The 16,590-nt window shown below is 41.4% G+C and overlaps 1 protein-coding gene across 1 annotated transcript; it reads left to right on the forward strand.

The window, feature by feature from the left end:
- Nucleotides 1-1,452: 1,452 nt before the first annotated feature.
- LOC146503623 (uncharacterized) lies at nt 1,453-4,150 on the forward strand. Its single transcript, XM_085183796.1, has 2 exons — nt 1,453-3,522; nt 3,599-4,150. Exon 1 carries the CDS (start codon nt 1,548-1,550, stop codon nt 3,300-3,302), a length of 1,755 nt encoding a protein of 584 aa, XP_085039922.1. The 5' UTR covers nt 1,453-1,547; the 3' UTR covers nt 3,303-3,522; nt 3,599-4,150.
- Nucleotides 4,151-16,590: the final 12,440 nt, after the last annotated feature.

Genomic DNA, 16,590 nt, shown 5'->3' on the forward strand with positions numbered 1-16,590 from the left:
TAAGCCCAAGACAGCTTTGTGTGCCCTTTGGGATTTTACAAGTTTAACCGTATGCCCCAGGGGATCACCAACGCTCCCAGCACCTTCCAGCGCTTAATGGAACGGTGTATGGGCAGCCTCAATCTGAAAGAAGTTCTGGTGTTCATAGATGACATCATCGTGTTCTCCAGCACTTTGGAGGAACATGAAACCAGGCTTCTACGTGTCCTTCAGCAACTGAGAGAATATGGGTTGAAACTTTCTCCCAAAAAGTGCTCCTTTTTCCAAAGTTCAGTGCGATACCTAGGGCACATCGTGTCTACCAAAGGTGTAGAGACCGATCCTGAGAAGGTCAGAGCTCTCAAAACCTGGCCAAGACCCCAGACGCTCAGTGACCTCAAGTCTTTCCTAGGCTTTGCAGGGTACTATCGACGGTTTGTGAAGGACTATTCAAAAATTGTCAAACCCCTGAATGATCTTACCAAAGGCTACCCATCATACAGGAAGGGCAGAAAGGTGACACCCGGTCCTAGTGGATACTTGAACCCTAAAGAGCCTCTTTCCAGCCGTTGGACCCCTGCTTGTCAGGAAGCTTTTGAGGTAATCATAGAGAAACTGACGTCAGCTCCAGTGCTTGGATATGCTAACCCAAAATTACCATACATCCTTCATACTGATGCGAGCACCTCCGGGCTAGGGGCAGCCTTGTATCAAGAACAGGATGGTGAAGTGAGGGTTATTGCCTACGCCAGTAGAGGACTTTCACCCAGTGAAAAGCGGTATCCAGCTCATAAACTGGAATTTCTTGCATTAAAGTGGTCCATTGTAGAGAAGTTCCAAGATTATCTCTACGGGAACACATTCACGGTTTTAACGGACAACAACCCATTGACCTATGTTTTGAAGTCAGCCAAGCTTGATGCTGCCAGCTATCGCTGGTTGGCCGCTCTCTCCACCTTCGACTTTAATATTAAGTATCGTGCTGGTAAGAGCAATCAAGATGCAGATGGCCTCTCTAGGCGGCCACATGATACTGTGGATGATGACTATGCTTCTCTTGAAGAAAAAGAGCGAATGAAACACTTTGCTTCCCATCATCTCTCTTCATCTCCCAACAGACAAGATGTGACAGCTGACACATTCAGTGTCTTGTGCCACCGTCATCTCTTAAGTGAATCTGACGATAGCCTACCTTCTATCACTTTAGTAGAGTCCCTTGCTCTACACACCGATGCGGTGCCAGACGTCTACGCAGATGATGGAACATTAGGTTGTTCTGTCATACCTACCTATAGTGAAGTAGAACTCCAACAACATCAGAGGTCTGACCCAATTATTGGGTATGTGGTCAACATGTTAGAAAATGGAGGTGAAGCAAATTCCAGTCCTAACTCTGCATCCTTAGAGCTTAAACTAATGCTCAAAGAGTGGAAACGGTTGGAACTGAAAAATCTCTCCTCTCCTGTAGTCTCCTCTACAGAACCCGCAAATCAGGTGAAAATGTCACCTTTCAGCTTGTCGTCCCTGAGTCTTTAAGGTCCACCATTCTCACTTGCCTTCATGACGACATGGGCCATATGGGTTTGGAAAGAACCCTCGACTTGGTTAGGTCAAGATTTTATTGGCCTAAAATGGCAACTGATGTAGAGAGAAAGATTAAGTCTTGCGGACATTGTGTTAGAAGGAAGACCCTTCCTGAAAGAGCAGCACCTCTTGTGAGTATTCAAACAACCCGTCCCATGGAACTGGTATGCATGGACTATTTATCCTTGGAGCCTGACAGTCACAACACCAAAGACATTCTGGTCATAACTGATCATTTCACCAAATATGCTGTTGCTATGCCAACAAAAGACCAAAAGGCTACAACAGTTGCGAAGTGTCTTTGGGAGCAGTTTCTGGTGCATTATGGTTTTCCTGAGCGCCTGCTTAGTGATCAGGGCAGGGATTTTGAGTCCCAACTCATTAAAGAGCTCTGTGCCCTAGCTGGTATCACGAAGGTGCGCACCAGTCCTTATCATCCACGGGGAAACCCAGTTGAACGGTTCAACCGAACTCTTCTTGGCATGTTAGGAACTCTACGAGACAAAGAGAAAACTCATTGGCGCGATTATGTGAAACCACTAACTCACGCCTATAATTGCACCAAGAACGAGACCACCGGGTTTAGCCCATATGAGTTAATGTTTGGTCGCCAGCCGAGGCTTCCCGTGGATATTGCATTCTGGCTGCCAGTTAAAGATGGCTCTCCTACATCTCACTCTCAGTATGTGAGAGCTCTGAAGGCTCGCCTTCAAGAGAGCTATCAGATTGCTGCCAAAAACTCTCAAAAGGTTGCTGAGCGGAATAAACGCCATTTTGACAAAACTGTCAGGGAGTCAACTTTGGAGAAAGGTGATCAAGTGCTAGTGCGGAACCTGCGACTTCGGAATAAACACAAACTTGCAGATAAGTGGGAGTCAACCATGTACAGAGTGGTGGAAAAGATGGTAGACCTACCTGTGTATGTTGTACAGCCTATGAATGGAGATGGTCCTATTCGAACTCTTCACAGGGATCTCTTACTCCCTTGTGGTGACTTATCTGAAGCTGAGGAAGTTGACCAGGTCAAGCCAAAGAGTTGCAGGCCAAGAACGAGGCGCAGTCAGCCTCTGTTACTGGAGGAGCAATCAGAATCTGAAGATGACTCACCTGTCTATCCTAGGCAGTCTTCTGTCATTCCTGGAAAGTTGGTTCAGGTGTTTGAAATTCCGAAGAGACGACAGCAAACAGGAAAAACAGTACCAGAGGGTAGTTGTATACCGGCTATGCCAGCAGACTGTGTAAACCCTCAGCCTCAGGATGAGCCTTGCAGAGGCAGCTCCCCTTTGCTGCCTGCAGAGCCTGTAGGGGTACCTCCTGAAGTAGCTGAAGGAGAGGAGCCAGATGTTGTGGCTGAGCAACTCCCTACTGAAGACGATGTAGCTTTACCAACTATGACTAATCAAAAATCAGCTGTGGCCGAAGACAGCATTGATGTACCGTCCATTGAGGTAGAGGCTCCTATAGCTATGGAAACCATTGATCTGAACCCACAAACCCCTGAGGTAGCTCTGGAGCATAAGGAAACTGTTGAAAGTGCAGAAAAAAATGATCATGTTCGTAAGTCGGAAAGGACACGTCGACCACCAGGGCGCTTCCATTATCCTGAGTTGGGAAATCCCTTAATTTCCTTTGCGCAGAGCCTCATAGAGAGCTTTAACCAAGCACTTTATACAATAGGTGACTATGAGAGTTCATCTGTAGACCACAGCGTGACGCATGAAGGGGCTCATGCTGGGTAAAAGGGGGAGGGTGTAACCCATGTGAAATACAGGGCTGCAAAGTCCCTTTTTGTAATCTAAGGCTATAGCCTGTTGTTGTCACAAGGGGGTGCTGTGATGCAGTCTTGTGTTTAGACAACCTTGCGTCTAGTGCGCAGGAAGTATTACCTGTCTCTTCCTGTGAGATCTTCCCTCTGATGGCGGTCAAGTACGTGTCGGAGCGCATGGAAAAAGTATCTTGGTATGCAATACTGCAACCCGGTTAATGAGACCAGATTGTTTTATGTATAAATGCTAATAAGGTACTCTTTTATTAGGCCCCGAACTCTGACCACATAGGGAATAACGTCTGTCAAGTTATTTGTGTCTGGAAATCCCGATTGGTTTTTTGAACTACTAGAAGAATTCTGGAGAACCACTGATGGCGAGAACAGCCCAAATGAGATCCTGGATGATCGTGAAATGGTGTGGCCAGCCATGCGATCGGATTGTGGGATTTGTCTGAGAAACTGATTCAAGCAACCCTGGATTTCAGATAAGCCCTATGCACTACTTTTCCTACCTGCATAATAGGGTTTGTACACTGACAATTCCCCTACAGTACACCTGTTTGGGTTTTCAACGACTTTAAAGGACAATTCAGACTGGACAATTCAAACTTCACAACGGGGACACTTTAATCTGTTTCATTCATTCCAAAGAGCTCTGATACGGTTCAGTATAAATCTTCCATTTAAATGTCTTTATTTTGTTTTGTTTTACATGTATTCACCTTTAAAATGCACGATTAGTGTGCAATTTGGGTTATTGTGTTGTATATGTATATAAATGGTACTGAGGCAATAAAGGTCCCAGTTATTCACTTCCAAGCCAACTCCTTTTGTGAGTCTCCAAAACAAAACCTCCTTCTGAACCTAGTAAGATGTCTAGGGTCTCTATTTGAAGTGAGAGTGTACTGGTCCTGAGTAGAGGCGCTACAAAAACAATAAAAGACAGATTGTGAAAAATCAGAGTTACGTACCAATTAAACGGCGTCACCCAAATTATTAACACAGTGGATCATAGGAGGCTTCTGCACCTACGACCTATAAACAGCATTGGTTTACCACTGAGTGAAATAATGTACGCCCTGCACCGAATAAACACATACCAGCCACGATGGAGGCTTCAGGAAGGTAATCCACGGGTGATCTCTGTAACACGAACAACAACCAACACGAGTACTGCCAATTCAGGCTGAGGCAACAACGACATTTACGCAGCTCCTACCTGTAACACTGGGAGAAGTCAGGTGACCGAAAGGAGATAACAGGTAGGCGATTCGCGGATGCTCAGATGGCCACTATTTATACTAGCGCCCCCTAATGCGCCTGACTAAAAGTGGGATCAACCAGAACATTTAATATTCCTCCTGCCACATTAGCAAGGCCTGCAGGCATGATGGGTTGTAACAGCACTTTTATTTCTTCTTTCTCATGCATGAGAAGGGACGTCAGACACGGGGCACTGAGAGTTTTTCTGACAATGAACAGTCCAGCTCCTCTTTTAAACACAGTTGCAATACACAAGGCCTTTCACCGTTGTTGTTCACAACTTAGATCTAAAAAGGATTCCACTTTCCACTACCTGAGGGATTCTCCCCCACTCTGGCTTCTTCCTGTGTGAATGCCCCCTCACAAGAAAATTAAACATAAGTCGCTCAGAAAATATAAGTAAACTTAGAATATAATTTTAAGGAGATTCAAACTGTCCAAAAATATAAACCCTGAGCTTGGAACAAAAAAGCGTCTGGACTTCTTTAAGTTGTTTGAAGTTGCTAAGGTCAAATGGTGGAGAGTCCCAGATTCAAACGCTGTGGGAGTGTTCCCCCAACAGGGACAAAAGGACCGCCTAATAATCCTCTACCTAATCACATGAACCAAGGTGTGAAAACGGGTGTAGGTAGGTCACAATCAGCCAAGGTTTCGGGTGAGCTCATTGTGAAACCTAGCCCCACCCTATCATATGATTTCCTGAGATCAGATGACCCAAGATGTGAGTGGGCATTAAGTGAATAGTAACCTCATGAATTGCAAAAAAAAGTGCAATAAACTACAGAAAAATTGAAAATTGTTTATGGTTTTTTACATATATTTCTAGTTAGAGAAATTTAAGAGGTTTATCCCTCAAAACTGTAAATACAGAAAGTTGCACAAAATAGTTTCCAACGACAGGAAATTTATTTTGAGTGTCTTAATAGTTTTATTTTTGAGATACACCAATTTTTATGTACTGCAGGAAAAATAAAAGTAAATATTATAATGCAAATTTGCAAAGAAAAGCCAGCATGTGTATCAAAATAAACTATTTCCAGCAGTGCAATTTGAGTTCTAAGCAACCCAGAAACTATACAGAAAAGCATAAAGTTGAACATGACTTTTAAAAACACCAGTATAGGCTTATGAGGCCCTGAAGGTAAAAAAAAAAAAAAAAAAAAGAAGCCTACACTGAAGTCACTTCTGGTTTTGGGTAAGTAATTGTGGACATTCGATAGTTGTGCTGATGCCTATTCCAACGTAGGAAGTGTTATGAACAGCTGATCGGATCGGCAAAGCGTGTTTCTGGAATATTATGTTTTTGTTGCTGCAAGTGTTTTTTATGCAGTTGTTGCAACACTATATGTGTAAGAAACCGTGACCTAGGACTTTTATTTTATTTTCACTTGCTAAATACGAGGCAGATTTGACTGGGGAAAAGAAAGGGGAGAAAGAAAGAGGGAAAGAAAAACAGTGGGGAAGAGGGATGGGGATAAAGGGCAAAAAACAAAAACCAACATAATAAGCAGACAAAAAATACATATCAATCACCTGGATCACCTGTTGAGAAAGAAAAAAGAAAACAAGCATTTAACAAGGGATAAACAACATCACGATGATCTATGGGAATATAATAGTAAATACTAAATATTAAACATTATTGTGCAGCATGTAAGATCGACAGCGCACAGTGTGCTTTCAGGTAGGAGCCAAAAAGGGTGTAGTTTGTGTGTGTGAGCACCCGTGTGTACACCTGTGAGCATGAGCGCGCTTGTATTAAAAGGTTCCTTCATGTAATGATCTGCTAGAGGGTGTGGGGAGCCACAGCCCCGTCCTCCAGCGCATGAAGCAGGTATGGAGGAGATCAAAACTCCAGACATCCAGAGGCCCTCAGAACACAAGAGACCAAGGAAGACCAACGGAGGGGAAGCTGCGCCACTATCCCAGAAAGAGCTGAGGAGAGTCCCAGATGAGGGGTCACTCAGCAGCCGCGGAGCATAAGCCAGGGGGGGTTGCAGTGACGTGCCCGGGAGCTCCGCCGGCAGCCAGCTGCACCAGAGTGACCGAGCCCCAGGCTCAGATAATATAACCAAACTTAGAATATAATTTTTACCAGATTCACACTGTCCAAAACATAAACCCTGGGTCAGAGATGAAGGAACATAACAAAGCCGATGGATGATAAAGTTTGTAATGGTACATGGCCTGTATTTGTATAGCGCTTTTCTTAGTCCCTAAGGACCCCGAAGCGCTTTACAATACTTGCAGTCATTCACCCATTCACACACACATTCACACACTGGTGATGGCAAGCTACATTGTAGCCACAGCCGCCCTGGGGCGCACTGACAGAGGCGTAATCCCTCCACAACCATAACAACTTAATTTGTTACAGCTAATAAATATAAGGAATTCTTCTTTCTACAAGAACAAAGTTTCTATAGAGATAATAGCTTAGTGTCTGAAATGAATTTATTTAGCATTGTCTTACATTCTGATCAGTTACATATGCCTGATTTTCATATTCTCACGTGTAAATCATGAAGATCTGGCAGAAGTCATTAGTTAGTTTTCCACCTGTTTACTTGACTCCATCCTTACCAAACTATTCAAATGTGTGTTGTGTTTACAAGCTTTTGTAGACTGAATCTGAATGTTATGTGTTTTTATGGTTGCAATTACTCCTTCAGGCCAAAAGTGCTACTGTGAAACAGGTAAATGAGCAAGGAGAGAAGTCAAGGAGCGTGATGTAAACAGTTTTCACTAACAATAAAGTGTGCCTAAAAATGAACCACAATTCCCAGTGGTATATACACACGCAAAATTGTGTATCTCACTTAAAAAAAAACCCCCAAAACAAATCATCTAGTAAATATTATCAGCAGCTTTCTACAGTCTGGCATTTTCCCAATTTATCTTAAATTTCATCACACCAATACTCAAGACAAGAACTAAGTATCACAGGTTTATAATTATTAATTACCACTTTCAATTTTTTTTTTCCTCTGTAAAGTTTAACAAAAAGTCTACAAATAACTGAACGAATGAGGCAAATCACTTTAGGGGGTTGACCAGGAAACCAGAGGTGCAGATAAACCCGAATCAGAATCAGAGATTCTGATTTATCTCAGAATTTATCTCAGAATCTAGTAGAGACATAAATCAGAATAAAAATCAGAATCTTTGATTTTGAAAAGGGCCAAAGCTTGGATTCAAACCCGGGCGGCTGCTCTCAGCCAGCTTATCCCAGTGAGCTAAACCGGCGCCTTTGTATATGTGAAGTTTTCTTTAAATAAACTATTAAAATACTACATAGAATGTAGTTAATCTTAATCAAGTACAAAACTATTTGTTATTTTGTCGTTGCTTCATCCGTGATGGATCTACTGTCAGTTTTAATAATTGCCATTAGTTAAGTTAATATTTTGAAAGGTGCAATTTTCTTGTGGTGATAGCTTCTGTGTTATAGCAACTCTAAAGAGCCAAAGTAAAAGTAAATTAAAGTATCCAGCCATCCTCATCCTACCTTTGGGTGGATGGGAGCATGGTTCTGCAATCTCTGGGGATATGTAAATAGAAAATTGTCTATGCCACAATGCGGTGTCACTGGATGACGGAAGTGCAGAGTGAGAATGTACGGTTCTTGTGAGGCTTAAAATGCGAAAGCACAGGTGCTTTGTCATCAAAGCCAAACTGTCTGTTTAGCTGGGCTATTATTTTTTTGTTCTTAATCACTGTCTACTGCTGCTAAAGATTTGCAATATCTTTACCACCTTTTGCTTTGAGAAGTGTTTTTTATTTTTGTCTTTTTACTTGATCAAATCCAATTTGAAACTTCTTGTAATTTAATATTTTTTAATATGTCTTTGGAGAATGCTTCAATCAAACTAACACATTTTATTATAGGTGGGTTTGACACAGTCAAAAGGCCTGTGGCAGTTGGTGTGGTTATGCTGATAATTTATTTACTAGCTGTCACTGGCAGTTTGGTCAATATCATCTTCATTGTTTCTGACAAGCAGTTACATAAACCAATGTATCTTCTGATTTGCAATCTTGCTGTTGTTGACATACTGTATACCTCTAGTGCCACACCAACAATGATCGGGGTTCTTCTTGCTGGTGTTAATACCATATCATATGTGGAGTGTATAATTCAAATGTGTGTTTTCCAGCTGGGATCAACAATGGAGTTGTTTTCTTTAACAATTATGGCATTTGATCGATTAATAGCTATAATTTATCCTCTTCGGTACCATAGTTATTTAACAAATACACGTATAATGGTACTTACATACATTCTGTGGATTGTTGCCTCTGGTTTTGGGGCTGCTTCACCTGCAACAGTTGTCCCTCTCCCTCACTGCACCTTGAGGCTTAGGTACACTTTCTGTGACGCTGCTGCTGTATTACGAACCACTTGTGTTGACCCAGAGAAATATTTCAATCAAGGTGCCATTCTATTATTTTTTCTGTTATTTTTCACATTCGTTTTCATTTGTCTTTCATACTGTGGGATCTTGTTTTTTGTGAAATTATCATCAAATAATGACAGAATGAAAATGGGAAGCACTCTTGTGAGTCACCTGATTTGTGTAATATGTTCATACTGTCCCATTTTTATCCTTGCTATTTTGACCAGGTTTGGTGTGGTATTAACTCTTGAAGAACGCCACGGTTTATTAATTGGCACCATCCTCGGCCCATCTCTTGTACATCCTTTTGTGTATTGTCTTAGGACAAAGGAAATTAAAAATAAGATTTTTAAGATACTTAGAAAGGTTAACACAGCTCGTTAGAGTCTTGTGAACTGTGAGTACACTTACTTTTAAAATGGGCAGAAATGTTGGAATATTCATATATGTATTTTTTAAACTTTGTCCTGGTCAGATTTGTGAACTTTTGAGTCCTATTTATGTGAGAAGAATCAACCTGTAAATCCTTACACTTACAGTCGTATTTAAAAAGTAGATTGAAGATGATTTTCTTACACAACATAATTTTGAAACACAAAATGTTTCAATTCACTGTGGCACATTTGAGTTTTGGATTAAATGCACTGACAGCTCAAAGAGCTTACGATTCAAGTAGTGAACAGGCAATTTCTCTCATTGATTCTTTATCATGATTATTTGTTGTTGTTTGTGAGCGACACTGTTTGACAATAACAATTTATGAAGTAATTACTGTGTTATTTTGAACCAAAATAATGTTTGTCATTAAATTCTGGAATGCCTGAGAAGAAAAGGTTAAATTGTTTTTTTGGGGTTTGTTTTGTTTTGTTTTTTGTAAGTGGGTGAATGACAACATTCTTAAAACAGTAGGGAATTGACCGGATAACAAGCAAGCAAGCAAGCAAGATATTTATTTATATAGCACTTTCAGATCAGCCCCCAGCTGAACACAAAGTGTTGCACACTTGACATGCCAGAAATGATACACTGATACACTGAATATGTTAAAAAAATAAGAAATAAAAAAATAACGTCGACTGAGAAAATTGTCAGGCGGTGGAAGGAATACTTCGAGGACCTCCTTAATCCCACTGACACGTCTTCTGAGGAGGAAGCAGAGTCTGGGGATGAGGGGAATGACCCGCCAATTTCCGGGGGCGAGGTCACTGAGGCAGTTAAACAACTCCTTGGTGGCAGAGCCCCTGGTGTTGATGAGGTCCACCCCGAGTTCCTGAAGGCTCTGGACGTTGTACGGCTGTCCTGGTTGACACGCCTCTGCAATGTTGCGTGGAGATCAGGGGCAGTACCCGTGGACTGGCAGACCGGGGTGGTGGTCCCCATCTTTAAGAAAGGGGACCGGAGGGTGTGTTCCAACAGACCTGGGGGGTGAGTAAGGATGCAGCAGCTCAGAGAGGTAAGTTGGGGCAAGACCGTTTAAACATTTAAAAACAAACATGAGAATTTTAAAATGAAATCTAAGATATACAGGCAGCCAATGGAGTGAAGCCGGGATGGGAGTTATGTGCTCTCTTTTACGAGTTCTGGTTAAAAGTTGTGCAGCAGCATTTTGGACCAGCTGCAGACGAGAGAGAAGATGCTGACTAACTCCAAAATACAGTGCATTACAGTAATCTAAACGAGACGAAATAAAAGCATGGATTACCGTTACAAGATGTGGCCTGGATAAAATAGGTCTTATCTTGCCAAGCGCCTTAAATGATAAAAACTGGACTTGACAGTAACCCTAATTTGACGGTCTAATTTAAAATCACTGTTCATCTTAAAACCCATGTTTGTAACAACAGATTTAAAATACTCTGCCAGGGGTCCCAAATCAATAGCGGAGGGTTCACAAGGTCCACTAGGACCAAACAGAATCACCTCAGTTTTGCTTAAATTACATCTTAGAAAGTTTAGGGACATCTAAGATTTAATGTCTTCTAGACATGCTAGAAGTGGCTTAATAGAGAAGGCCTTTTTCTGCTTCAGAGGCAGATAAATCTGACAGTCGTCAGACTAGCAGTGGAAGGATATTCCATGCCTTCTGAGGATGGTTCCCAGCGACTGTAAATATAATGGAAAAAAGCAGAGGCCCTAAAATTGAGCCCTGCGGGACCCCACACTGAAAAGTGGCAGAGGAAGACTCATACCCTAAAAAGTTAACACTTAAGGTTCTGTCACAAAGATAAGACCTAAACCATTTCAAAGCAGTACCGCAAATGCCTACAAGATGGTGCAAGCGAGACAGTAAAATGTTGTGGTCTACAGTGTCAAAGGGAGCTGTTAGGTCAAAGAGGACAAGAACAACATGATTACCAGAATCACAGGAAAGGAGGATATCATTAAAAACCTTTAAGAGTGCGGACTCCGTGCTATGAAAGTTCTTAAAACCTGATTGGAAGACCTCTAAGATACCATTCTCATTTTAAAAAATCCATCAATTGGCAGTGTACAATTTTCTCTAAGATTTTAGACATAAAAGACAACTTGGAGATAGGCCTGTAGTTAGCCAATACAGGGTGGTCCCGGGCAGGTTTCTTAAGCAATAGTTGTACTACTGTATGCTTAAAATTAGCAGGGACTACACCAGATATTAAACTGCTGTTTATAACAGTAATAACAGCCTGGCCTATGCTAGGAAAAATCTCCTTAAAAAATTGTGGTGGCACAGGATCATTTGGGGAACCAGAGGGCCTCAAGTGGCTGACCACATCCTCTAAATAAGAAAGAGTCACAGGCTCAAACTGGTTAAAAACAGCAGAGCAAGGGATCAAGACAGAGGGGTCAGACCACATCCGCTGGCGGATGTAAACAGTTTCCACTAACAATAAAGTGTGGTTTGGAGTCTTCTCACACCCCCGTTGTCTGCGGCCTGCTGGAAGGGGGGGCTAGGAGGAGGAGTTGGCCGTCCGACTGGGGTCTGGAATTTGGGGCCTCCCCGCTGCTGCGGAGTCGGGGCGGTCTGTATCTCCCCACCGCAGGGAAAAGGGTAACACCACCTGGGTCTGAGTGCAGTTTCCCCCTCCAGGGGCAAGAGTACCTAGACCCGGGGCTTAGAGAACGCTTGGGGAGTGTGATTGTGTGTACAGTGTCTCTTTATGTCTGTCTCCACGTTGGGTGAGTGTTGAGTAATTCCATATGAGAGCATGAGGGTGGGAATGGATGTTTGTATCTGTGTGTGCCTGTATGTCTGTGTCCATATGTCAGGTTGGGTATCAGACGCCACCTCTCTGGGGACATCTCAGGCCTTCCAACGTATGGAGGCTTACCTCCCCCCACCACTTCCCCTGCTAGTGGCAGACGCCCTCAGGCATCGGTGCGTTGGTGGGTCTTTGTGTCCGGGGATGGGCGTCCAGGTACACACTGGCTCACTCCTTGGTGGCTGCTTATCGGGGCCTGGAGCTTGGGGCTCGCTCGGGCCACTTCGGGGGTGGGGTACCCTCGGCCTCTCGGCCTGGGGCTCGGTCACTGTGGCGCAGCTGGCTTATGCTCCGCGGCTGCTGAGTGACCCCTCATCTGGGACTCTCCTCAGCTCTTTCTGGGATGGTGGCGCGGCTGCCCTTCTGTTGGTCTTCCTTGGTCTCTCGTGTTCTGAGGGCCTCTGGATGTCTGGAGTTTTGATCTCCTCTATACCTGCTTCATGCCCTGGTGGACTGGGCTGTGGCTCCCCACACCCTCTAATAGATCATTACATGAAGGAACCTTTTAAAAACAAGCGTGTTCATGCTCACAGGTGTACACACGGGTACACAAACTACACCCTTTTTGGCTCCTACCTCCACGCTGTGCGCTGTCGATCTTACGTGCTGCACAATAATGTTTAACACATAGTATTTACTGTCAAATTCCCATAGACCATCATGATGTTGTTTATCCCTTGTTAAATGCTTATTTTCTTTTTTACTTTCTCAACAGGTGATCCAGGTGATTGATATATGTATTTTTTTCTGCTTATTTTGTTGGTTTTTGTTTTTTGCCCTTTATCCCCGTCCCTCTTCTCCGCTGTTTTTTTCCTCTTTCTTTCTCCCTTTTCTTTTCCTCATTCAAGTCTGTCCCATATCTAGCAAGTGAAAATAAAAAATAAAATAAACAATAAAAGGTGAATCAAATAGACCATTACGGCAAGGCTGGGATGGTCCATTTCGTAAAGTAAATCCGTTGGGCATCTTTTTTCGCCATTAGACAATAATTCTGATGGCAAAAGAGCCAAACAGGACAGGCGAAGAAAAAACAACAAAACAAAACAAAAAAAACAATAAAGTGTGCCTAGAAACGAGCCATAATCTCCAGTGTTATATACACACACAAAACTGTGTATCTCACTTTAAAAAAACAAAAACCTAAACAAATCATCTAGTAAATATTATCAGCAGCTTTCTACAGTCTGGCATTTTCCCAGTTTATCTTAAATTTCATCACACCAATACTCAAGACAAGAACTAAGTATCACAGGTTTATAATTATTAATTACCACTTTCAAATTTTCTTTTCCTCTGTAAAGTTTAACAAAAAGTCTACAAATAACTGAACGAATGAGGCAAATCACTTTAGGGGGTTGACCATGAAACCAGAGGTGCAGATAAACCCGAATCAGAATCAGAGATTCTGATTTATCTCAGAATTTATCTCAGAATCTAGTAGAGACATAAATCAGAATAAAAATCAGAATCTCTGATTTTGAAAAGGGCCAAAGCTTGGATTCAAACCCGGGCGGCTGCTCTCAGCCAGCTTATCCCAGTGAGCTAAACCGGCGCCTTTGTATATGTGAAATTTTCTTTAAACAAACGATTAAAATACTACATAGAATGCAGTTAATTGCAATCAAGTACAAAACTATTTGTTATTTTGTCGTTGCTTCATCCGTGATGGATCTACTGTCAGTTTTAATAATTGACATTAGTTAAGTTAATATTTTGAAAGGTGCAATTTCCTTGTGGTGATAGATTCTGTGTTATAGCAACTCTAAAGAGCCAAAGTAAAAGTAAATTAAAGTATCCAGCCATCCTCATCCTACCTTTGGGTGGATGGGAGCATGGTTCTGCAATCTCTGCGGATATGTAAATAGAAAATTGTCTATGTCACAATGCAGTGTCACTGGATGACGGAAGTCCAGAGTGAGAATGTACGGTTCTTGTGAGGCTTAAAATGTGAAAGCACAGGTGCTTTGTAATCAAAGCCAAACTGTCTATTTAGCTGGGCTATTATTTTTTTGTTCTTAATCACTGTCTACTGCTGCTAAAGATTTGCAATATCTTTAACCACCTTTTGCTTTGAGAGGTGTTTTTTATTTTTGTCTTTTTACTTGATCAAATCCAATTTGAAACTTCTTGTAATTTAATATTTTTTAATATGTCTTTACAGAATGCTTCAATCAATCTAACTTATTTTATTATAGGTGGGTTTGACACAGTCAAAAGGCCTGTAGCAGTTGGTGTGGTTATGCTGATAATTTATTTACTAGCTGTTACTGGCAGTTTGGTCAATATCATCTTCATTATTTCTGACAAGCAGTTACATAAACCAATGTATCTTCTGATTTGCAATCTTGCTGTTGTTGACATACTTTATACCTCTAGTTCCACTCCAACAATGATCGGGGTTCTACTCGCTGGTGTTAATACCATATCATATGTGGAGTGTATAATTCAAATGTGTGTTTTCCACCTGGGAGCAACAATGGAGTTGTTTTCTTTAACAATTATGGCATTTGATCGATTAATAGCTATAATTTATCCTCTTCGGTACCATAGTTATTTAACAAATACACGTATAATGGTACTTACATACATTCTGTGGATTGTTGCCTATAGTTTTTGGGCTTCTTTACCTGCAACAGTTGTCCCTCTCCCTCACTGCACCTTGAGGCTTAGGTACACTTTCTGTGACGCTGGTGCTGTATTACGAACCCTTTGTGTTGACCCAGAGAAATATTTCAATCAAGGTGCCAGTAGGTTATTTTTTCTGTTATTTTTCACATTCGTTTTCATTTGTCTTTCATACTGTGGGATCTTGTTTTTTGTAAAATTATCATCAAATAATGACAGAATGAAAATGGGAAGCACCCTTGTGAGTCACCTGATTTGTGTAATATGTTTATACTGTCCCATTTTTATCCTTGCTTTTTTGACCAGGATTGGTGTGGTATTAACTCTTGAAGAACGCCACGGTTTATTAATTGGCACCATCCTCGGCCCATCTCTTGTACATCCTTTTGTGTATTGTCTTAGGACAAAGGAAATTAAAAATAAGATTTTTAAGATACTTAGAAAGGTTAACACAGCTCGTTAGAGTCTTGTGAACTGTGAGTACACTTACTTTTAAAATGGGCAGAAATGTTGGAATATTCATATATGCATTTTTTAAACTTTGTCCTGGTCAGATTTGTGAACTTTTGAGTCCTATTTATGTGAGAAGAATCAACCTGTAAATCCTTACACTTACAGTCGTATTTAAAAAGTAGATTGAAGATGATTTTCTTACACAACACAATTTTGAAACACAAAATGTTCCAATTCACTGTGGCACATTTGAGTTTTGGATTAAATGCACTGACAGCTCAAAGAGCTTACGATTCAAGTAGTGAACAAGCAATTTCTCTCATTGATTCTTTATCATGATTATTTGTTGTTGTTTGTGAGCGACACTGTTTGACAATAACAATTTATGAAATAATTACTGTGTTATTTTGAACCAAAATAACGTCTGTCATTGAATTCTGGAATGCCTGAGAAGAAAAGGTTAAATTGTTTTGTTTAGTTGTTTTAAATGTTTGTTTTGTTTTGTTTTTTGTAAGTGGGTGAATGACAACATTCTTTAAACAGTAGGGAATTGACCAGATAACAGTGCGAGAATTATTATAGTGAGCACACATGGACTGAAGGGAATTTTTAAACAAAGATAAAGATAAAATGTGAAGAGAAATGGAATCTTTTTATTGATTCAACTACTTTGACCAGCTCAGATAAAAATGTTTCTTAAATAACAAGCTCAGCTGGGGTAGGAACAGATAGCAAAATGAAAGTTGCCAAAAGAAGAAATATGAATTTTCTTTGAAATTTGTATAAAAAAAGTACAAACATTTTCATCTTCAAATATGGCAAGTTTTACTTATGGGCAGTCACCATATAAGGTTGCACAGTTTGCATATAAACAACTGAACATTGTCTGGTGATACCTATTCTGTAATTTCAATAGCTTACAATAGATAGCTCATACAGAATCAGGACATCTCAATCCGCTAGTGATGGGTCGTTCGCGAACGAAATGGCTCTTAGAGCCGGCTCTTTGAAGTGAACGACGCGACCCGGCTCCTTATCGCGAGCGTGAGGTTTTTTTTTTCTTCTTTCTCTCACCCTCTCTCTCGCCCTTTTTTCCGCTAAACTCTCGCACGGCCTGTACCGGCAGAGGGGGGGAGGGGCGTTAGTTACACTCGCAGTAGCACAGGAACAGAGCCAGAGAGAAAGACAGCCAGGGACAACAACATCACATTAGAAAGGTATAGTAATCATCCACTATTTTCAGTTGCAGATGATAAAGGATTCAGAAAACAAGCTGTTAAGG

Source organism: Neolamprologus multifasciatus, chromosome 14, assembly GCF_963576455.1.
Source record: "Neolamprologus multifasciatus chromosome 14, fNeoMul1.2, whole genome shotgun sequence".
Classification (NCBI taxonomy): domain Eukaryota; kingdom Metazoa; phylum Chordata; class Actinopteri; order Cichliformes; family Cichlidae; genus Neolamprologus; species Neolamprologus multifasciatus.

Excerpts from the sequence above, each read along its gene's own strand:
- LOC146503623 (XM_085183796.1), top strand. The coding sequence starts at position 1,548 with ATGGGCCATATGGGTTTGGAAAGAACCCTCGACTTGGTTAGGTCAAGA.